This window comes from Pomacea canaliculata, linkage group LG1 (assembly GCF_003073045.1).
Source record: "Pomacea canaliculata isolate SZHN2017 linkage group LG1, ASM307304v1, whole genome shotgun sequence".
In the NCBI taxonomy this organism is placed as follows: Eukaryota; Metazoa; Mollusca; class Gastropoda; order Architaenioglossa; family Ampullariidae; genus Pomacea; species Pomacea canaliculata.
Genome location: NC_037590.1, coordinates 2,381,039 through 2,405,288, shown reverse-complemented (window position 1 = coordinate 2,405,288; position 24,250 = coordinate 2,381,039). Strand labels below are relative to the sequence as shown.

Sequence of the window (24,250 nt, the reverse complement as noted above, 5' to 3'; positions counted from 1 at the left end):
TTCCATCCCCCCTAACTGCGATGTCCCACACTGCCGTACAGTATAGTAATCGAGCACTGCGCGGAATTTCACAACTTGTGTCTTTTAACAGTCACAAAAAAGTGGCATAGTAGCGAGAGTAGGCCGGGGTGGCATAGTAAATTTTTTTTTACATTGAATTTATAGTCGGGACCGAGCAAAAGTGGCATAATACCGAGAGTGGCATAGTAGAGGGGTGGCATAGTAGGGAGATTTGACTGTATATATTCTCCCGATAGGTAAGAGAAGCAGACGACACTTTTGAAGCATAACAACGGAGATATTTGATTGGCTCGTCAGCCAATGGCGCTAGTCGAGGGTGCAACATGTTCCGCTGTGATCGCGGAAGTATAGTTCGTGCTGAGATTGAGTCAGGTCCTGCAGCTATCTACCCGATCGAGCTGTTCTCACATCTACGCAGTTATGGCAACCGGTACCTTTATAAACACCGTATAAAATGCATGCTCACAGCGTCGGTGACAGACTGAGAATGAGAATAGAAACTGTGCCTCTCTCTCCCTCTCTTATATTTCTTTTTTTTTTTTTTCATAGCTTGATCTGTGCAAAGAGTATAGAAGACTAAATAAAATTACAAGAAAACTGTTACCTATCATGGCTGTGCGAAATATCCAGGTATTATGACACCGACACGCATGCTGTATAATACTTTATATGTTATATATAGCACCTACATCAAGTCGCGTACAATCCGGAACATCGTACACGGACCGTATAAATAGCCATCACTAATTATTTTAGGCTCTGAAAATGTTCATATAAAAGCTCAAGCGATTATCATCATTCGCAACTGTCGGACTTCTACAAGTCTTTTAGCAAGATCACAGGTTGAGAAACCACGAGATTGTCGTCGTATAACCGTACCGGCAAGATTTTATATCCATAAAACACGAAGTTTTCAGACTAATGCAGCTAATAAAATTTGTGGGAGTTTTAAGACCATCAACGGGGTAGGTGGCAGCCTTAACTATCCCCTCAATAAAAATATTGTACCTCTCATGAATAAGTAGCAAGAAAAGTAGACAGTGACGAACATTTGTTAGTATTATTGTAACCTTTATCCCAAAAATAATATATTCCGCATATAAAAGTGTTTCACTGACATTTGACAACAGTGAGATATATTTCATGTCCAGTTCAAAGTGTCTTACAATGATATACAACTTAGACTAAAACTAACATTTACAGCTCCAAATCATTTACATTTTCATACCCGCTGAGATATATTTAGGTGATTATAGGAACTACATAATTTATGTGCATATCTTCAAAAAGAAAAATAGTAAAAAAACCATTACAGCAGCTTGCAAATCCACAGGCACATATTTTTTTTTTTGGAGGGTTAGGGGGGACAGTATAACTATGTACTGTGGGTTAATAGGTTTGACTTCAGTACCGTGCATGCAAGTGCTGCTCAAGCTACATATGGGGTATACTAGATGATCTATAGTTTTCGTTTTTAAAGATACTCTTTAATTTGGAGAACTTGAATGTGTTAAAAGATAATTAGGCCTGCCTAGCTGTGACTGTCAAATTTCAAACAAAGAACGAGTCTCGATCACATTAGCAACCTTTTAGCTGCATGAATATGTGTAAATTAAAATTGAAGAAGTAAAAGCAATTCCAGACAGGCGTTAGAGGACTACTTGACATGATGATCAGTCCTGTGGAGGTAGCTTTTGGTTGTGAGCTGTGTCATAGCTGTTTTGGAAAAGTTTTTTTTTTTTTACAGCGGAGAGTGCCTTCAACCTTCAAGAACGTTACCGTGCAGCTATGGTACTCAGTGGCACAGGAGATGCTCTTGGGTATTACAATGGACGCTGGGAATTTTGCTCTTCTGGCCTTACCATATTCAATGAGGCAGAAGAAATGGGTGGAGTTGAAAACATTCAAGTGAAGCGTGAGTTGCCATAATCTGACGTATTTTCATATCTGTCTCGGAGGAGGATTTGTTTTGAAGTTTTATGGAATTAATTTAATGTCAGAGCATACTAGAAATATAACTGCTGTTGCCTATAGCTATTTCTAAAGGTTTAAAAAAAAAATCAAAGAAAGGCAAAGATCTCTTAGCCTAGTGACTGTAGAAGCTGTGCTGCCTTTTCCTTTTACCTAACCTGATGCACATACCCATTGCTACTAGGTGAACATAAGTATTTTCTAGTTACAGGCCTGAGTGGGTACCCAGGTCATTCACACTACAGGGACTAAAAATCAATTTTTTTCTGCAGCAAACAGGAGACAATACTTTAAAAAGCATCCCTCTAAGATAATTGAAGTGTGGTCTGTAGTTATAAACATTGAAATTTTTTCCAGGCAAGAAGACCATAGGAAAAGCATTGTGATTATTAAATCTCTGTAGCTTAGTCAGTTGTCCCTTGACCAGCACCTGGTCACTCTCCACCATCACCTCACCAACCACGTTTTGAAAAAGACTGAAGACCCATCTGTTTATTTAAGACAGACTTAAACAACCAAGCAACACTTCTGTCTTTATTTTTACTTTTCTGGTGTTTTAGATATTTGTTCACTTTATCTTTTTCTTCTTTTATATTTCTTTTCTGTTTTTGTTTTTTTGCTGCAATGAGCATTCTTCTGAATGGATACCTGCACATTATAAATAGACATCATCATCACCTGCTGTTTCAGGGAGCACATGAATAGACCTGGCAGCTGACAAGGCATGCAACTCTTGCCTATTTTGGGTGAAAGTGAGCAGGTCCTGTACAGGAGGACCAGTCCAGTCTTTAATGTTCATAAGCCAGTTCTATCTTTGGCCACTGCTGGATTGACAACCTCCAAGGTGCCTTGAAGAATAGTATTCGACTAGGTGTCATGCTGGGTCACATGGTCAAAGAAGATCATCTTACGTCGCCTGCCTGTTGAAAGTAGAGGTTCCTGGTGTGCTATGGGTGTCACAATCTTGTTTCGTACAAAGTCATTGGTTCTCTTTATTAGATCCCAAGCAGCCTCCTCTGGCACTTGTTCTCAAATGCCTGGATTTACCTTTCTGTATCAGTGAGCAGAGTCTAAGTGTAGAACAGGATCAGTACATAGATTTCTACAGCTTGTACTAGGTAGTGAACCTTATCTTATATCAATCTATCTAGCGTAGCCATTGCCGCTGTTGCTGCTGCAATCCTGATGCTAATAATTTAACTGGCTTGGAGAGGGTTGCTCCCAAGTACTTGAAGCTGCTTACCTCTCCTTGCTGTACCTCTGCTTTGCTGCTGCCACCAATCATAATTATGCTGTTTTCAGTGCTGGTCATATGCATTTGAACTGTCTGGCTTGGCCATCTGACCCAACATGACACTTTGTTGAAGACTGTTCAAGGTACTTTGTAAGGTGGTCAAGGCCAAAGTTGCCAGTGGAAGAAATGGCTTACAAATGTCAAAGACTGTACTGGTTGTCAGGACCTGCTCACTGTCACTCAACACAAGCATGAGTGGAGTGTCTTGTCAGCTCCTGCATCTATCCATGTGCACTCCCCAACAACAAGTACCAGTCAAGAGACGAATAAATCACTGACTGATAAGAGAAGAAATAATAATAGTTTGGCAGTATAGTAGAATCCTGGGCATCTTCTGGCCAAGGACAATCTCCAACGAAGAACTACTTGCCCAGTGTGGGCAGGAGAGCATGGCCACCATCCTGCTGAAGAAGCGATGGCGCTGGATTGGTCACGTCATCAGAGGCGGGAGCAACTCCATCACAAAAACTGCCTTACACTGGACTCCAGAAGGAAAACGCAAGCGAGGCCGGCCCAAGATCACCTGGCGCTGAACTGTGGAGGCAGACATGAAGACCCTAAACCACAGCTGGGGTACTGTGGGGAAACTAGCCTAGGACAGGCAAAAGTGGAGGACCTTTGTCGCTGCCCTACGTGCCGACCGGCATAACGGACAATAATCTAATCTAATCTAATCTAGTATAGTAGAAAAATCATTACAGCAACTTACAAATCCACAAAGGAACCGATCATTTGTCTTGTGTTAATAGAAAAAAATGTGTTTACTGTTGCATGTCTGTGTTGAGCAGCAGTGACATTGCAGTAAAACATTTGCTTACAGGTCCTAACTGGATTGTAAGTGATGACACAGTGATGCACCTTGCTACTGGTGAAGGTACAGTTTTTTGAGGTTTTTTTAAACATTCAGGAAATTTGCTAATGTGAAGTATACTGTAGATCAGGGATGCCCAACCTACGGCCCGCGGGCCATATCCGGCCCGCGACATGGTGCCATCCGGCCCGCGAAACTTCTGCCCACAGTGCAGGAAATCGGCATGTTAGTAATTAAAAAAAAACAAACGAAAAAAACGAAAAACAAGGGATGAAGAAGTATTTATCCTTACGTAGGGGCGTCTCTCAATCTTTTTCTTCGATAGACGAACTTTTCGATTCAGTGCTCTACTTGGTGTCTCTACGATACAGCCGGACATTCAGAAGTTGGTTTTGGGTAAACAACTTCAAATATCCCATTAATTACTAGATAATTAATGGGAAGTACAACTTGTTTCTAATAAAAATGTTATCTGCTCTATTTTTTTTTTCTTTTTTTGTATTTTTACGGTGAAGTGGCCCGTGGCACGCATGTCGGAAATGTGTATGGCCTGCAGGCCAAAAAGGTTGGGCATCACTGCTGTAGATAACACTGTATAATATTAAATGTTATGTGATTCAAACATTCTTTATTATTATTGTATAGTTTCTTTGGTGTAATTTTTATCTGTGTTTATATAATACTCAATCAAAGACAATATTTGCAAACATGTTATTAAAACGTCTGGAGTTTTAAGCCACACATTTCAACTATTGTTTTATATCATTTGTAGCTTTCAGTGTTGTCATTTGTTGTACAATATTGTACTAATCAAGCACTTAAACAATAGCAACAATAGAAATATTTCTCAGAACATGGAGCCAGTGTTGTTGTAGAGTACTAAATATTCTTTTTCTTATTATTATTAACTTGTGCATATATGAATGCAGATGTATGCCTTTGCTTAAGAGAAAGAGATGTATCCAATGCTGATCACATTTTATTTGCCTCTATAAGCTCTCCCTTGATATACACTTCTTCCTTTTGCTTTTGTTGAATTTTTTTTTTCCACCAGCTCTTGGTGAGACTAGTGGGCAACCTGACCGTGAGAAACTTTTTTCATCTTTGGCTTCGTACTACAAATCATGCATGAAAGACATGGCTGGACGAGCTCCAGGTAAGTGAGCGCAACAAAATCCCAAATGAAACCCATTTTATTTTTATTTTAGTTCCATTAATATATTCTTTAAATTGTCATAGTATCAAACTCCAGATGTTGACATTTTTGAGATGCATATTATTTTAAGTAAAAATCATGTTTCTTCAGAATTCTCAGGTGAAAAATAAGTACGATTGCAATTGAATGAAGGAAGATTAAAAATCTGTTTAAAGCCATTGTTTTGCACCATCTAACTAGAGCTTGCAGACCCCAGCATTAAGGAGAACACCATCCAACAAACCACATGTATGACTGCACATTCAGTCATGCAACATTTAATAGCAAATGAGTCATACCATAATATATTGTATATGTATTCTCGAGGTTTTTATTGTATTTAGTTAGAGCACTAGCAGGCATACTGGTATGATTCCCATGTAGTCCAGTGAACTTACTCCAGCTGACCCAGCTGTCAGCACCTGATTCCATAGATGGTTGAGGAAAAGTAAAGCAGAGAGAGAGAGATGATAACTGCCTTGACAAAAAAAATGCTCTCTGAGAAAACCCTGAGTTGGTCTTTAACACCTCACACCACAACATCGTAAACATGATGGGACAACCTTTACCTTTTTTTGTGCCTTATCGTATGTATTATATCGTGAACATGCCATACATATAAAATGTCTGTTTTGTGTAATTGTTAGTGTCATATATACAACATCACTCCATGCTGTTGCCACAAAGGATTTTGTTATATGAATAGGTGCTACATGTATGTCAGCATCCCACAAGCTTCAACCACATTTAAAAGATGGCTATCATATACCTTTTAATCCAAGGTAAGACCCATAATTAAAAATTCTGGTAGTTTTGATCTCTTACTTAGACTGATTCATTCTCAGCTAGGTGAGAAACTGAAATGTCAAGATTTATGGTTATTCAAGACAAGTGCTAGTAGATCCTAAGTATAACTTTTTTTGGAACATAGAGTTGAGTGAATAAATAAACAAATCAACTGTGTTGAGGTCACATTTAACAGTGTTTCTCTATCCATTTAACTATATGCATGCCTCATCACAGGTGTTGAGCTTTTGATTGACTTTATTTAAAGCTAGCACTTAAAGTGTTACAAATGCATGCATAGCTTCTTGAAGACAGTTGCTGACATTTTCAGAGGGGGTGGATGTGGGGCTGCCATGAGGGCCATGTGCATTGGACTTCGCTATCCAAGGTCAGACATCATCACTAAGTACATCTGTTTTACATCATATAATCATGCACCATCTTCAGTTCATTTTGTCCTACACATACAGTAGAATTTTGCTGTGAAGTCCCAAAAACTTGCATGCATTTAAAATTATTTTGTTGGCAGACTTTAGATAACATTTCAGAACAAAAGTTTGTGCACTTATTTCAGTGCAAAGAAGAAGATTAAGTCAAGATGATATTTCAAATATTTTCTTCTTCGAGAACGTTATTGAATTATCCATATTATATTAATATTATTACTTATCATCATTTACCAGACAAATATCAGTGTTTTTTAAGTGTTAAGAAATATTAAGTGTATAGCTATTTTAACCAGGTGCCTTAAAAGTTATTCCTAATTTTCTGTTTGTTAGTCTATACATTGTTTATTTTTTTTAAGTGTTTATTGCTTGTTGTGTTTAGACCAGATGATCTAAAGGATCTGGTGGCTGTGAGTGTGGAGTCTGGGCGCATGACTCATCATCATCCAACAGGATACCTTGGGAGCTTGGCATCTGCACTTTTTACAGCATTGGCTATGCAAGGTCTGATAGAAACAACGCAAAGTTTACTATGATCATTGTTATTTATGTTTGCTTAATAGTGAAAGTCTAAGTGTGTTCTGGAAGAATATGGAGAAGGGCTTGATAGGTAGCAATCTCTTTCTCAGTATTAGCTGTTCACTGGACTAGATGATTTCTGTGACAGAGAAGTGTTTCACAAAGAAAGTGACTATAATCCCTAACTAAGAAAACATTCTTTGATAAAATTAGAATAATCTCTCATGTGACCTTTTAGCGATAATTTTTTTTCTCTGTAAGGCTGCTTTAGATATGTATATTCTGAATAAATATTTGCTGCTGCTTTTCTTATAAATATCAGATTTCCTTCTCCAGGTAGAGCTGTCAAAGAATGGGGTAGATGTTTGCTTGACACATTGCCATTAGCATTAACCTACATTAAAGAGACAGGTTATGCTGTAGAAGAGAACAAGCAAGCATGGTAAGACAGATCATCTATGGCCTGGAGCATCAGCTTAGGATGATGTCACTATGCAAATCAAATGTGAAAGAAAGAATGAGAGGGAGCGAAAAGCAAGTCACATAGAAATTGAACTTTTGATCAGTGAAAGATACTGAAAGTCTCAGTGGCATAGGAAGATGCTCCGCTTTGTGAGGGAAGGGGGGCTAAATTCCGTTCTGACAGTGAATGACGTTCACATTCTTGTCCCTTAAGTATCTTTTTTTGAAGGGGTGGCTGCCCCACTTGCTCCCTGGTTCCTATGTAAATGAATCTTTAGAGGTCATTTTAGAGCCCACATCTAGACATAAAGTGGAAAATGCAGCAACAAAACACAAGGCCCATAGATGAAAAAATGTAAAGAATGTATGGTCTGTAGATCAGAAATAAAAAGATGACTTATTTTGAATAGTTATACAAATTTAAAGACCATTTAATAAAGTAAAGATAGAGCTGAACAAGGTACACTGTGCAAATTAAACTGAGTTCATGAAGTGTACCTAGAATAATTGTTATCTCTAGCATTACTTCTTTTATTATCTCAAGAGAAATTTTTTTAAAAATCTATTAATGCAAAAGGCTCTAAGGGGAAGTGCATATTCAAGAACAGGTTTAGGGTTAGTTTGAAAAAATGTTAACATTTGATTTTTTTCCAGGTCATACTTTTCTGAAAGGTGGACAGAGTATTTAAAAGAGCGCAATTTAGTGAATGGGACAGCAGATCCTGTGTTTCCTACAAAATATGGTTTTCCTGAAAGAGATGCATTCTATAAAAAGCTCAGCTTTGCTGGCTGGGGAGGAAGCAGTGGCCATGATGCTCCTATGATTGCGTAGGTTTTAATTATTTTGGTAGCTAGTCTTCTGTGAGTGAGGTGGATTTTTATTAGCATTATGGAACGTATTCCGTAAGCATCAGATGTACAATAATACCTTAATTGGCAGTCAAACTACTCCATGCTTAAATATTTCAGTCTTCAACCAATATCATCAATAGAATTTTTTGTTGGTGCTAGACCCTTGCTCAGCATTTGAACATTGAGCTAAAACCTGCAAGAGGCACCACGCTTACCCATTATGTTTCCTGATTAACAGTTAAGGGGAATGTGTCACCACGAACTAATATCCCTGGACTTCTGGCAGATGATTTTTTCCAGTTAACTGCTAAAACGAGACATTAGATGACATAGCTTCCGGTTTATTCACATTTCAGATTAATTACTAAAACAAGGCATTAGACGACATAGCTTACGGTTTATTTGCATTCTTTGTTATGGCTCGCCGAGACTAACAGCGGATCACTTTGCAAGAGGCCAAGAGTGAGTCTTAGCATACAGACATCAGTCCATCAATACATGTCCATGGTGTCACATTGCACATTGATTTCAAGCAGTAAAAATCTGTCCTGGTGTTGTATTCTTAATCTCTGGGGTTTTTTTGGTTTTTTTTAAAGAAATGTATACACGTGTATTGCGATATGCAAGAAATGTTCTAGTACTTAAAATGAAAGAGGACAACAGCAAGAACAACAAATGAATTTTTTTTTAAATTGTGAATTATGAGAGTAGTTTACTAGTGTCTGAATTAACCATTCAGTATATGGCAGGATTACCTTGTCAATATGAATAATACCAAAATATAAAGGGGCTATTAAAAGCAGCTGCTGTTGCGAAGAAGTAAAAAGTGATAACAAGTTTTAAATTTAAGTTTCTAGTTTTAAATTTATACTGTAATGAATTGTAATTTTCAGTGAAACATATTTGAAACAAGCCCTTCTGTTTTTTTATTTACATGAACCATACTTTAAAATACAATGAATAATACAAGTTAGTTTGCTAATAGTAGGTACTGGAATTAATTAAATACATTTATTTACCTTATTTCTTTTGGGCAGAGTACTCAGTAATCAACCAGCCTTGCACAGTAGATTGTGGTTGAGTGATGAGGTATCACTACATTTGTTTTTAGATTAACTTCACATGACTAGAAAGGGAAAGGGTGTCCAAAACAAGTAGTATATGTCATTAGGACTGAGTTATATTAATTGTTTTTCGTTCATCATATTGACTTTAAATACAAGATTTTATTGCTAGCTAGGGAGGATTTCATTTTTTCAATTTTTTTTTAGGTATGATGCTTTGCTTGGTGCTGGCTCCAACTGGAAGGAACTTGCTCACAGGTATATTACAAAATAAATTATTAAAGAATGAATAAAGCTAAAATAAATTACATTCTTTTAAAAATAAAATGTCTTTCTATAAGTGGGAAAAATTCTTGCTGCAGATTTTAATGTTTATGCAGACATTTTCTCTCTCTCACACACACACATGCAAAAACACAAATTCTTGTTCCTATTCGCCCCCAGTGGAGCATAGGGCCGCAACCACACCCCGCCAAAAATACAAATGCATATTCAGTATTGCACATGATGGTTTTGCGTATGTATTACTACTATGGTTGCTGGTGTAAGATGTTTACTCACTTATACTTTCATCAAATTTAAGTATATTAATAGCTGCTAAATTCTTGAATGGATATAGAAGGTCTCTTTAGCTTCTTATTGGAATTATGAAATCTGCAGCTAGATGTTAAATGTTTACTAGTCAGCTTATTATATCTAGCTATATAAATTCAAAAACCTTGTACCCAGTTCAATATAAAACTGAAGTTGAATTTAATAGGTTTCTTTTGGGACAGGTCCATGTTTCACGGTGGTGATTCTGACAGTACAGGTGTCATTGCCGCCTGTTGGTATGGAGCTTTATATGGCTTTCAGGGAGTTCCAGAAGGCAATCACAAGGTAATGATGCTTCTTGATACACCTTTATCATCTTTATTGTATGGTGAATCTTACTAAGACCTTCCCCACTATGACTGACCCTGTTTGCTGTGGCCCAACAATTTTTTGCTGACTTATTTCGCTACGTAAACATCATTACGACTGCCTCTCCAACCTTACTTATGACCAATAGTAATAATGCTTTATCATGACTTTTTGCAAAAGTTTCATGCAGAAAAAAATCTAAGTACATTGTAAAGTAGACAGCTTCTGGCTGACCATTTACCCTATATTACAATTTTCTGCAGAAATCCTTAATATAAATACATTTTGAAAGAGAATGCTTCCTCTATGGATCACCTGTCATTTTGATACAAACCTCATAGCTACCATAGCTTCCCAACACGGATGTGTATTGATTCTTACCCCTTTAAATCTGTAAGTAAATTTTTAGTCAAGCACAACAATAGCAAATTAAGAATGTTAAAAAAGCTAAAACAATCAAAAAAAACATTACGATATTAGTTTTGGAAGTTTTAATAAATGAAATTTAATTTAAAAGTCCGTAAGTCATGGTTTCTAGAATGAAAGCACACTGGTTATCTCCCTTGTACAACCCCTCTCAGTTACATTCAACCTGATTTTGGTGGATTTTAGCAAGTCTCAACAGGGAGGTTTAGGAAAGACACGAAAGCATAGATTTCAGCATGTGTCTTTACCATTATGGCATGGCCATATGGCAAATGAAGATGGAATGAACAATTTTTGTCCTTCTGTGATTGTAATCACTAGAGGTTGTGTGAAGAATCCTGAGAAAATTGGACAACAAAGACAGGTTAAAATATTAAAATATTAATGTCAAAGCGAAGGAGAATGGTAATCTTTAATCAAGAAATGTATACAGAATCAAATATTGGGAAATAGCTGCAACCACTGGTGCTATCCTAGACATTGCCACCTGGAAAAATGACCCAAACACTAATAAAATGTGGAAGGCATGAGAGAACTGGCAGAAATAAATTGATGCATCCCATTCTGCTATTACTTCTATAATTAGTTTTCTTTTATTAAAACTCAACAGTTAATTCAAAGTAGCTGCTAGAAGAAATGGTTGAGTTCCAAAAGATTAGTGATTTCTGTTTAAATTTAGTTAGGAAATTGCTAAAGGGCTTGTCGTTTCTGTTTCAGTTTGTTGAGTATAGGGATCGCCTTGTGAAAGTGGCTGACACTTTGTTAGATCTAGCCATGCCTTGTTATGCACAAGGAAAAGCATAAAAAACGATGACAGGACCTCAACTGAGTTCTGCCATGATGTGTAAGGCAGTGCTGGAGACAAAACATAAGCATAAAGACTTACACAATTAAACGAAGATTATAACTCTTTTCCCATCAGTGAGCATTAGGAAAATCTTGGCTGTCTTTCAGTGTGAGTTCAGTTTACTTTTCACAGCTGAATCACTTTCAATTGGGCCTCACTATATGGTTGTATACATGTATAGTATAAGTAATTAAAACATTGCACCTCTGACCAGAAAGTTCACTTAAATGATTAAATTAGCTCTGTGCTCTACAGTGTGTACTGGTACAACCAGCTGAAAACTGCAATTTGTTTCCATGTTTTATATTTCTATAACTTTGTGTAATTTCATAACCTCAGGGTACATGCTAAAAACTTCTATTTTCTTGTAGATGAGTAATATTGTTGTTGTTAAATGAAAATAATCAGTAGAATAACATTTCTTTCACAATTTGTCATTAAAACCAAAATGTAATTTATCTGCTAAATTGAAGTTCATTTTTAAAAGCAGATACTTTTATACGTCACCAGCATTTTTTAGATTCAACTCTAATATATTTTAAAATTTCACTTGAAAAAATCATCTATGGTGAAGGGATTTCACTTTCTTTCACCTGATTGAAATTTAATTCGTTTAGCTCATTATTTCTGATCATGGCATTTTCGATGTAGTCAAATTATACTTATATTTTATTGACTATATTTTTAAACAGTAACTGCAAGTAGTATCATAATGTTTATTTTTAGGTACAATTTCCACACATATGGATTTATTCCTCAAATGGTGATATTGCAAGGCAGTATCACGAATAGACCTATACTTAGTTTCTTATCCAACAAATCAGAGATCAATTTTTTTTTACTATTGCTTCTCTCACCAAACTGCTGGACTCCAAGAATATAAAGTCTTATGGTAAATTTTCAATCTCATCTTCACAGACAGAGGAGGAGTAAGAGCATAGGTTTGCGATGATGGATTTCATTTATTCAAAATACTCCTGATCAGGCCCCATAAAATTTAAAACAAGTGAGGTCGCCTGAAAGTCCCGGGGCTGACGACGTCCCTTGCCAAGGGCCAACACCTGCGGCCAAATCTTTCCGCTTCTCTTTGGTGTCTGAGGGAAGAGGACGGAAGTTCCCAAGGAGAATTTCTCACTAAAAACTCTAGCTCTCGTTCTTCGGGTGCGTTGTCTACTCTTTACTTCGCGTTGTGTTCTTTTTTGTTTCCATCCACAACGAACCCGCACTCAGCCTGCACCTTGGAATCCACAAAAGACCCTGCTTTTTTTCCCGGTGCATCAATTCCACGGATCGTCACATGTGTTCTCTCTGCTGCTGTGTCACGACTATGCGGACAACACAAATCTCTCTCGCGTTAGTGATACGTTCACCTCATTCACACGATTAGGACATACGACACGCTAGCATTCGTTATATATATATTTGGTCCGCTGGAAAGCGGCTCACGTCACTCAACCCCCTCTTCCCTACCAGGGATTAGGCTTAGCTAGATTAGAATATAGTATATGTATGTCCCCCTTTCGTATTCAAACAAGCAATATGAGCAGTTACTATTATCTGCTAAACAGAAGTTCGGGACCCTTCCGGAGAACAGATACAAATTGTTAGTGTAGTGTCTGACATCGTAGACGAACCTATTCATGGTCTGCAAGCAAGGGGAGTAACTCTTTGAGTTTGTTTTCCCTTACAGGAGAGTTCCACTAAAGGGCCGATATCTTCCCACTATCGCCCGTGCAAGGGAAGGTAGGAGTACCGAGGTGTGGACTGCATCGGCCAGTCGTCTCCTACCCGGACAAAAAGGCGGGTGGACATCACAGCACTGCGATAGCATGGCAATAAATCGGTACTTGCGGTAGGGTCTGAGCCTGAATGCGAACGCTTCTGTCTGAACATTCTGTCGGGGTTAGGAACTGACTGTATTCTCCACAAACAAACAAAACAATGAACAGCGCAAATGAATAAAAACAACTGAAATTGATCGCATAAATGGTCTATTGGACTCAAACGAGGTGTATTTAAGGTCAGTCATGAATGAAACTGAAGAGTATTCGTAAGGAAAGACATCAGATAGAAGCGTTTCGCCTCACTTTTCTTAGACCCTACATCAAGTACTATCGGCTGAGAAAGGCTATGCTAAATATAGTGAAACTCGTTTAATTTATTTGCAGTTTCAAACACCTTCGATCCACTGAATGTCACTGAGCTGTGGGAGCCACGTCTGTCTTGCGAGGTTCGTCCTAGCAACGTGCCACCCTCTCGTTGAGTTTCTTAACTCTAGTTCTCACTAACTGTGCATTCATACTTTCATTCCACCACACAGGTGAGTTATTCTAACTTATTTCAAAGAGTCGTTGACACGTGTTAAAATTCATTGCTTAGAACGAAAGAAAAAGTGAGCACCCAAGTGAGCATCACAGATGCTTGCACAGACATCATGAAATCTCGCCGTTTCTGACTAGACATTACAGTGCTTTGTGTGCCCCAGTTGAACAAAGTATGTTGATTGTTGATTGTAAAGGGACCCCTTAGAGTTAGCCTGGGACCCCTTAGAAATCTGAGGAAGGGGTCCCTGGGACCCCAAAGAATTTAGCCTTAGCAGAAGCCCTGTGCTAAATACTCAGGGGTATATTAACTAGGTATCAGAAATATGTAGGATGCTATTTTCTGTGGTTTTGGCTATTTATGGATACTTCACCAAGTAGGAAATGAAATGATATTGCAAGCAAGAATAGCTTAAGGCGCATGCAAGTTTTAGAGTAGGAGTATCAGAGATAAATAGTCATAGGAACCATTTTGCACAATCTCCAGTAGCTCGCCATTGTCCCTTCTGCCAAGGTATGATAGAGGATGAAGTACATTTGTTATGCATAATATGTCCTTTTTATTCAAATATGAGATAAATATTGTACAATTTTGAAGGAATGACCTTATGTTCTCAATCAATTATACAGTAGCATCAATGATTCAGTAATTAGACAATTTAGACTTTTTATATTCTTGATATTGAAAAAACATCATTTGACAATGAATTGTTAAGCTGTGTGGTAACTGACCAAGAGAAAACATCCGGTGAAAGAGTATTGGTGTGTGAAGGTGAATGTGTGAATAAGTAAGCAGAGATAAAATGATGTCAGGCTGTTGTGGTGGGAGGGCTGGAATGTTATTATAATGGTGTGAAAGTGGGTCTGCAATCTTTTCTACTATGTCTTTGCTGTGTAATTATATGTGTATACAAGTGTTTGAGAATGCAGGTGAATTTTGAATAAAAGTTGTACAGATTTAGGTATATAGCCAGATCGGAGTAGGTTCTTGTACCTTGCTGTATCCAATGTACTTAAAAACAATAAAGATATGTCTATCTCTTGATCTTTCTGTATATATATATACACACACACATTAAAATAGAAAACAATTCAGTGGCAGCTAAAATCATAGATCTTCAGCAAAAGCTGCAGTGTTTAAGTCACTCAAACTTCAGTAGCTTGCCACCTAGAAGAAGCGTCAGTGCAAGGGGAATCGCCACACATCCTTCATGGACATAGCCTCCTTTGTTTTTGCTTCCTAAGGGCATAGAACATTTAAATACTACTGCTGGAATCTCATTGTTACATAAATAGTAAGAATTTGGAAGCAAAACGCGAAGCATCACGATCAAGATACATGGCACTAGTGGTGCAGACCAATATAAATGAAAGATAACAGCCAGTGGACAGTGAGGTACTATACACACACAGAACAACATAAAGATGAGGTACAAGAGTAGAATGTAAAGCAATGGATGAAGGTGTGAGGATACCACAAACAGTGTAAGATGGAGTCGTTACATGATGGCTAGCATGACGGACAGTATTGCCAGGGAGTTAAGAACAGTACTTCAGGGAAACTATTTTGTCAACAGATATGTTTTCAGAGAGCGTTTGAACACGAACTAATATCCCTGGCACTGCTGGCAGACGATTTTTTCCAGTTAACTTCTAAAACGAGGCAGGAGATAAGAAAGCTTCCGGTTTATTCACATTTCAGATTTACTACTAAAACGAGTCATGATACAAGAAAGCTTGCGGGTTAGACACATTCCTTGTTACGGCTCGCCGAGACTAACAGCGGAGAACTTCGCAAGAGGCCAAGCGTTGGTCTTGGCAGACAGACAGCAGTCCACCTATACACGTCCTTGGTTTGAATGCAGCCTTGGAGTAAGTGGAAACATTAAAATTTAGAACATGCACATCATTAATATACAATCCCAACTATTTCGCCTCTACCCTCAACATAAACAAGGTATATCATCCTTAGCTAGGGCTACCTTTGAGGGAAATCTGTTCTACCACAAAGTATGGTGAGCCGTGCACACATACAAATGATATTAACAGAATTGCATCAAAGGCATGGAACTGGGGAATTCCCTTAAGTTTTCTGTCAGATCGGCAAAAATATATATTTGATAAACTGAAGATATTACTGCACCATGTCACGTTTGCTCTAAAAATTGCTGCTGTTGCTGTTGTGATCGTGATGAGGACGACTGCTGTAGAGTTGCCATCTTTGGAAAGGGTGTTCGCCTCCTCTCCCAGTGGGTCTAGTTCTTTAATGTGGATGTGGGGGAGGTTACTGGATGATCTCGACGATTCATTCCCCACCACCAAACCCTCCAGACACTAACAGTGTTAACAATCTTTTCAATAGGCCTGTCATAAAGATGATTTCATATTTAGACTAAAGCCAAAGCTCTCTTTTACGTGTGTTCCTGAAGGACCCATACCTTCAACAGCTCGAACAGCTTCAACAGCAGGTGCCATGCTGTCAACCACAGAGATAAGCGTGCGGGCGGTTTTGGCGATGAAGCCGATATTGGTGTCGGTTACATAGGTGAGGTTGTCGCACTGATAGTGGTAACACTGCCTCATGTAGCCCCGGAAATTGGCTGAAATCAAAGTACACGTAATGCTTTTTGATGTGAGTTAAGTTTCTTAAGAGTATTTTTGTCTTATAGATGTCTCAAGCTGCTCTCTTTGCTGCAAGTGGACGTGGATGTGGGTTGTGCACACCACTTTCTGCTTAGCGCGTCAATAGTAACGGTTTAGGCTACAAAATCGCCTCAGAGGGTGGAGTGGCTACGATTACAATGTAAAGGTAAGTATACATAAACCTGAAGCAAAATGTATGGCCTGATAAAATGCTTTGATAATTCCTCGTAGGGGTTAAATTACTACGACGTACTAGGAAATAGTTACTCAACAGAGTATGCACATATTAGTAAATTAATATCTAAGTCAACCTCTTTATGGCTGTTGATAAAGAATAACAAAACAGAAGCCTTAAAAAATTGATAAGCAAAAAGAGTGAAAGGGTGATTTATGTTTGTATAACCTCGGAGATCCTCCTGCACCTACGACACACTAACACATGGACAGGTGTTACACGGGCTGCTCAGTGTTACACCATCCTTGTGCTGTGGGACGAGACAGGTGCACAGCGCAGGACCTTACCTGTATCCGTGAGGAAAACAGCTCGGTAGCCCTCGGTCCAAAAGGAGGAGTGGTCACTTCGGAAAAAGTCACTAAAGTCTGGATGTTTGAGAATGCCTTCTGGAGTTGGATTGGGAATTGGCAAAACAAGCGCTTCGATCTGTCAAAGATGGATCCGTCAGAATGAGTGGCCAGATGAGATAATCAGTAGAATAAACAAATTAATTGCCTTGTAACAGAAACAAGTATGAAAAGATTAGTTACGAGGTGAGTATTTGCATGGATAGAAGGAGTGATTTTTCTGTTAATGATAGTTAAGGCATGTTAAAAGAGATGTGTTCATATGCGTGCGTGTGAACGTGGGTGTATAAACTTTACCTTATGCTGACTTTTACTCTAGGAGTTCTAATCCATAAGGGTGTGTGCGTGGGAGAAGTTGAGTACCTCATACTGAGTCTCGCCCAGCCTGTTCCAAGTGTCGTTACAGTTTGTAACTAGCTGTGCGTCGTACTCACGTCCGGCGATCAACAGGAAGTCACCCCTCTTCCCATCAGAATCGACATCCCGAGCAACATCTGGAAATTTCTGAGCAACAAAACCAGAGTATAAATGTCAATTTTAGAGGATGATCTAGTTATGTATGCAAGAATACGCACTTTCCGATTTTTCCATTTTTCACATTGTTCCCTGCTGTCACGAGCTCCTGTCTCAAACGAACACCACTAGGTGTAACGTTTTATAAGAAGAGTGCAGTTATGGATGTTTGCGAGCGTGAGTGTAAATATACATGTATCTACGTTCGCGCCACTTTCTACCCTTTTTCACACAAAAAGGTCAGTCCAAGGTTTCAACATATTTAATGTTTTAAAAAAAGCAATGAAATGCGAAAAAAATAATAGTTTTATCAAAGACGGGGAATCGCCGGCACTGATGTTCCCACGGACTGTGTTGACCGGTGAATCATATCCAAGGCAGCGAGCAATTAACACAATGGTGCACCCGAAGTTCGGCCAAATGAATCTCAAGCGGGTTATATCCAAGACGAATTATCTTCAAGCGTGTCCGAAGCGGGCGAAACGTTAGCACCGGAGATCACTCGAAACGAGAAATTAAACAATTAGAAGTCCAAGACAACAGAGCTGTGGTTTACAACTTTGTAGGTCAACTTTGAATGGAAATTTCCCAGGTGAATAATACAAAGTTGGGATTTGAACCGTGAATTGTTACACTAGCAAACGCCGTCTACAGGTAACAACACGACTCAATCGCCGACCTATAGCGTAGTAAGAACCAGGTGGCAGGTAATAAATAATTACTCTTAAATCTTAATACTTCTAGCTATCATCGCATGGTACATTCTCCCATTCACAAATACTAACAGTTATCTCTCATTCCATCACTTAGTCTTATCATTTGTCTCACTATTCATGATGAGTGTTATGTTAGTGTACAAAAACTTCTCATTAGCCCATTACCAGCCTAGAAAAAACCAAAGAACAAAAAGGTAATCGTGACAAGAGAAGGATAATATTGAGTGAAAGAAAACCATAGAAGTGGTAAGAAAAACTAAAAATTAAAGTTGGCGCTATTGTCCTCATCGCCCCTCCTTAAAATTTGCCTTCTGGGTGTGTCTAGAGTCAGAGGTTATAGGTCCTCATCGATAGAAATGAAAGGTCAGTAGTCGCAAACCTTTTCGACTCCAGCAGTTAATGTCTGGGTCTGCTGGTTGCTGTCGAAGTTAAAATGGTGTCCATGACGAGGACGCCCTTCCAGGTAATGGGAGCGGTGAAAAAGTTTGGCAGCCACTGGTTCACTAACGCCTGTGAGCCGCACAAGCCGGAGGCACATGGTCTCTGAGCAACATCTGTTCACCACAAACAGCATTGTGAACGGACAAGATAAATGGCACTGACATAGTTATTGCGTGTTTACGGGGCTAGTTATTCTAATTCACTGACTGTGACTAGAAGCTTGGTGTTCTACAAACATACCAACCATAGTGGGAATCAAGTGCCTTCAAAGCTGAATACATTAATTTTATCATAGCCCACTGGTGTATACAGAGAGGGATGTGACTTAAAACTGCCTGCTGTACACACAGTCAAGGTGCACACCATTCTCCGAAATCATGTACGTGCCTGTGTGTGTGTGTTTTACTGGGAGGATGGCAAAAGGGAAAGAACAATGGTCTAAGATACAAGCGTACTTTGTTCCCACTCCTCCAAATCAAAGGCGAAGAACATGACAGTGGAGTTACGGGTGAGCTGTCTGCTCAGTTCCCGTGCAGCCTGCAACATCACTACCACTGCTGCGCCGTTGTCATTCACTCCTATCATCATAAACATCATCGTCATCATCATCGTAGTCGTCATGATCGTCGTCGTCATTTTTCAATATAGCCTAAAAGTTTTCTTGAAAAAAATCTACAGACGACCGTTCCAAAACAACTGCTGACTACTCGATCGGTTAAAGAAAACATGTATGCAGATAAGATTTATTCCTGTTACATGACTCGATTAACCAAACTCTACATCTAAATTGTTATGAAGTGCAAGACATGAGCTGTGCATGAACTTGTCGAAATTGAAAGAAAAATATAAAATACTACACAGCTTCTCACTTGGTGGAGCACTTTTTTAATTCAAAGTGAATTGACTACAGTTCTTATAGGTGCTCTCTTTTTTCTTAAAAATATAGACACTCTTTTTTTAAAATATAGACGCTCTCTTTTTTCAAAAAGACTGGCCAAAAGAAAGTTAAAATCAGGAGACGGGAATCCAAAAAGCCAAAGTCAAGTAAACAGTTTAAGACAATGCCGAGGACGCCATCAAATCGTGTAGGTTGACACAATGGCACCGAGTTGTTGAGGGAATGTTTCAAATGACAGACCACAAAGTGGTCGGTTACGGCAGCGAAAAAGTCCATCTCACCTATCCATTCAAAGTGAAATCCAGCACACCGAGAAACTTAAAGGAGGAGGTATTCCACAATTGATAATAAAACTAAACAGATTGTCAACAAAACAGAAAAACACAAGAAAGAAATGGTTAAGATCTTCGAAGATACGCATGTTCGTACCAGAGTTACACGAAGGCGGTTAGACGAAGACTGGAGTTAATAATAATGAACCCTTAAAGGATCCGTAAAGTCAGCAATTGAGGATGAGGAGGGAAGGGTGGGGGGCCCAAAGACAATAGCTTTGCTTTGAAGAAGTTTTACAAGTTCAGGCACACAAAATACTTTACAACTGGTGTATCGTGTGAACAGTCGTAGTGAGTAGATTGCGGTTGATATTAGTCAATCATTATACCTGGTGTATCACGCATGGTGTCATAATGAGCGGCTATCGCTGCGACACTGTCATCTTTGGTGTTGAAGTAGCGGCCTTTGAGCAAGCCGACAACATTCACACCTGTTACCTGTCCCAGTAATAGGTCAAGTACAGGTCATGACATAAAGAGGTGGTGGTGGTAGGTGCGTGCGAACATGCGCGTGTGAGGGTTAAAATTTACTTCAATATTTTTAAAGGCAAATGAAATGAACTCTGATAATATACACTGAGAAATTACCTGTAAATCAACTGTTATCCAATGTTGCTTTTCGTAGCTTTTTATTAATTCTTTAATGTAAGCTTCGTAGTTGTAACGATAGACAGATAAAAACATTTAATAAATTACATGCCATAAAGTTAAAGAAACCTCAAATAATTTGGAATGAAACACGAAACTCATGAATTAAACCTATCAGACTGAGATAAGCCAGACTAAATATCTGTATAGAGAGCAATAGTTTAGTGAAGCCTTCAAGCACAGTTTAGTCTGTCTGAAGGCAGCTTACGTTTCGTAGCAGCGTGCTGAAGGTGTGAACATGCGCCTCAAGTCCCATTTCTCGGAACTGGTCCCTGATGAACGTCATGGCGGCATTCTTGTACACGGGGTTGGTCACGTGGTGTCTTGGTGCTGAGAAGTGTACGGCAAGAGTTTGTCTCATCCAGTCCTTGTCCACATCGCACTTGCCCTGCTGAGCTGCCAACCACAGAATCATTCACTAATTTTATCACTTTACGTAAGTGACAACAGAAATCTGCAAAGGCTCAAACAAGTATCGAGACTGTCATAAAGTAAAGAGGTAAATAACTTGCTTTCCACTAACTCAGTGGCTACTGTAAGGCCTAGGGTTTATCTTTTGTCTGAGTACAACTATTTCTGTGAATTTCTCCTAATGTTTCAGTGTCAAAAGACCCAGTGTGACTAATGCACATTAAATTTTTATAATCAAACACAAAATATGCGGACGATTGCGTGACTTCAACATTTTCGCTTGCAGATGCTGCTGACAATTAGAGGTGTTCTTAGGCGTGGCGTTTGGTGTTAGCAATTAAGGCAGCGCACCACCGTGCCGCGATGTCGTCCTTATGAGTTTGTCAACTTAAATAATATATTCTGGTTTAAATGGGAAAATGCTGATACACGCTCTCGTTCAAGGTCAAAATCAGTAGACCTTGTCTTTTGTACTGTTAACACTGAAATTATTACTGACCTTAAAAGGTCCTACCCAGCCTGCAAGAACTCATGGGACCCTGGTAAAAAGAAAAATTGCGGCCCTCAGGGGACCCTTTTGGGAATTCCCACGTTCCCATTTTTTTTTCCCAAGACAGCCCCACCAACCTTCCCACGAAAGCCCTATTGCATAGTCACCAATCGCCCATGAACATTCGCGTTTCCCACGAAAGCCCCATCTTCCCCACTCCCACCCCACTCTTGCTGCATCCCTCACCCTATCTCACACTTTTACTTACACTGGTACACAGGCTGGCACACCATAAAGAAAACATTCAACAGCTTTTTCTTCGTTTCCTCACAACGCACAAATAGTAGGCAAGAGATATCATTAAACAATTTTATTAATTACAACAAAAACTATTTTAACAGTGTAACACAAATGTATCCACTTGAAAGTAACACAAAGTATCCACTGACACCTATGCTTTCCTGAAGTTATTTCTAATTCAGCGCTCGTCGGCAAACCCTCCATCTCAACATATGCACAATACTCTGTGTAGTATGTTACATCTATTGTCAGTACAATCCATCTCAACATATGCACAATACTCTGTGTAATATGTTACATCTATTGTCAGTACAATCCATCTCAACATATGTACAATACTCTGTAAAGTCAACAATTTATTTACATAAAAGATACTCCTATCCCCTTCCAGGCTAACAAAAACCCATTAAAACAAAATAGCACAGCAAGTTTGTGACACAAACATTTCACACAAGTTTACTAAAATGTTAACAAATAATGGCTTTCATAAAACAAGTAGCTGTAAAGTCTAGAAGTGACATGTAACATATTCAAATCCAAACTGTTTTGCATGCGGATGTGAGACGAATACAGGACAGGCCTGACGTTGCTTCCGTAAACCGCCTTCGTCAAGACCCTGCATAACTGTACGACTTTCCATACTAAAGGCGAAATATTCAGCTGATTCTGTGTTTAAATAATACAACTATATAGTGTGGAATTTATACACGGCAGCTGTGCTTTAAATAAAGCTTGTAATCAGTACTTACTCAAAACTGTTGCGATAAACAGGTAAACAATTCGTCGAATCATGGTGGACCAGACGTTATCGGCTTGACTCTGCAATCAAACACATTTATATGGGTGATAAGTAGGGTGTGTATCTGTCATGGCTAACGTGGGTCAGAGTAGCGCGCCCTTTGCCTCTTTTACCCAGTGAGCCACTTCTCCCAACGCCTTTAGGTTATCTGGTTATGAGATTATGTTGGAAGCGCGGGGGCGAAAAACCTTTTGTTAATAATCGCTTGATTCACTGCTCATTCTCTGATCTAGATCATTAATATTTTTGCACAATGTAAATGCCAAGTGCAGGAAAACTTAGATGATGGGGCACGAGACAATGATCCCATGTCCACGGACACGCCTAATTAGCACAATACACCAGCTGTTTTACTGGCTGCACTCTCGACAACATTAATGTACATGTACAGTTCTGACCTATGTGTTGTTGACCACTTTTATGGGTGGTGATGTTTGTAGGCGTGTGTCTCGAGAACTGCGGAGTATTATTCACAGATAAAGTGTTTATTGGAAATGATTATCTACACAGAGACCAACCATGTTATTTGACCTTTCAGTATATCAACCCTTGCTTCCTATCTCTCTGACATCAGCCACATAGTTTCGACAAACGCAATTATCCAGTTTTAATTAGCACCTCGACCCTTAGGTGTCAACAGTTTTCTGCTTTTAACATAAAACTGATTTTGTACTAGTTTGTCAAGTCCGTAAACGTCGATATGCACAAAAGAATGTATCTCACCGAAATTTATAAATGTCCATCTTTTTTTAGATTCGCTGATAGCAGTGGATAACCTAGCGATTGTAAGAGTCGGCCTATGTTTACTAAACAAAACAAAATAACGTAAATAATAATAGGAAAAAAAATCCTAACTACGATCTTTTTCCTCAAGGTAGTGACACGCAATGACTGGCCGTTGATACGTTGAGATAACATAAACACAGACTGTAAAGTGTTCTTCAGTTCCTCTATAGTCTATAGTCTATACTCTATACTATTCCTTTAGATACGCTGTCTCGGGAATGGCTCTTTGCTTCAAATAACACAATATCTTCTACTCACAATTAAACGTCCAATGCCACGTCCTCATGCTCTCTCCAATCTGCCCTCCTCGCGAACTGCTCTGCCCTCCCCCGTCACACCTTTTCTTTCTTTGTTTTTAACATCATAAAGACACGCTTTCCGGAAACTTTCGTCATTCACGTGCGCTTAGTCCTGGCACTCTGACTAGCTCTCTGACATCTCTCCCCTCTTCCATTCATTTTTCCATAAAGCTAGGTTACACGACAAACACTGTACCGCATCCCAATGTTAAAGTTCGTAGTCACTCTCTTTGTCTGACTTTACATTAAATAAACGATTTCCTTTTACTTCACCACACGTCCCTTATTAAAATCTACAGTCATAGAATGCTTCTGTTCTGTCCCTGAAACCATACCTTACAGAGTCATCCAATGATTCGTTTTACAGTTCTTTTAACATGGGTATAAAACTGGAGGAGATATCGTGTTTGGCTTATTATTTTTACTACAAATTGTATGGTAAAGTAATAAGACAGAGGTAGATAGAAACAGCTG

General features: G+C 38.9%; 2 protein-coding genes across 6 annotated transcripts; one reads left to right on the top strand and one right to left on the bottom strand.

Annotated features, from left to right (window-relative positions):
* The first annotated feature begins 290 nt into the window (after window positions 1–290).
* On the top strand, window positions 291–13,072 carry LOC112556689 (protein ADP-ribosylarginine hydrolase-like). Of its 5 annotated transcripts, none has more exons than XR_003097807.1 (12): window positions 291–451; window positions 1,769–1,936; window positions 4,107–4,160; window positions 5,152–5,253; window positions 5,999–6,074; window positions 6,410–6,466; window positions 6,907–7,028; window positions 7,380–7,485; window positions 8,160–8,333; window positions 9,629–9,679; window positions 10,182–10,300; window positions 12,516–13,072. XR_003097807.1 is itself a non-coding variant. In XM_025225940.1 (12 exons), the coding sequence occupies exons 1-12, from the start codon at window positions 442–444 to the stop codon at window positions 12,528–12,530; spliced, it is 1,038 nt and encodes a 345-aa protein (XP_025081725.1). In that variant the 5' UTR covers window positions 295–441; the 3' UTR covers window positions 12,531–13,072. The 5 variants fall into 5 exon arrangements, 3 of the variants coding, with proteins under 3 accessions (XP_025081725.1, XP_025081709.1, XP_025081718.1); XR_003097806.1 differs by lacking the exon at window positions 12,516–13,072 and adding an exon at window positions 11,468–12,101 and having other exon boundaries at window positions 292–451; XM_025225940.1 differs by having other exon boundaries at window positions 295–451; window positions 10,198–10,300.
* Window positions 13,073–14,461: 1,389 nt separating this feature from the next.
* Window positions 14,462–23,852, bottom strand: LOC112568086. The gene is made up of 10 exons (XM_025245158.1): window positions 23,736–23,852; window positions 22,642–22,711; window positions 20,900–21,087; window positions 20,373–20,481; window positions 19,269–19,391; window positions 18,752–18,926; window positions 17,507–17,647; window positions 17,084–17,222; window positions 16,357–16,518; window positions 14,462–15,158 (listed from the first exon to the last, which is right to left on the bottom strand). Exons 6-10 carry the CDS (start codon window positions 18,908–18,910, stop codon window positions 15,061–15,063), a joined length of 699 nt encoding a protein of 232 aa, XP_025100943.1. The 5' UTR covers window positions 18,911–18,926; window positions 19,269–19,391; window positions 20,373–20,481; window positions 20,900–21,087; window positions 22,642–22,711; window positions 23,736–23,852; the 3' UTR covers window positions 14,462–15,060.
* Window positions 23,853–24,250: the final 398 nt, after the last annotated feature.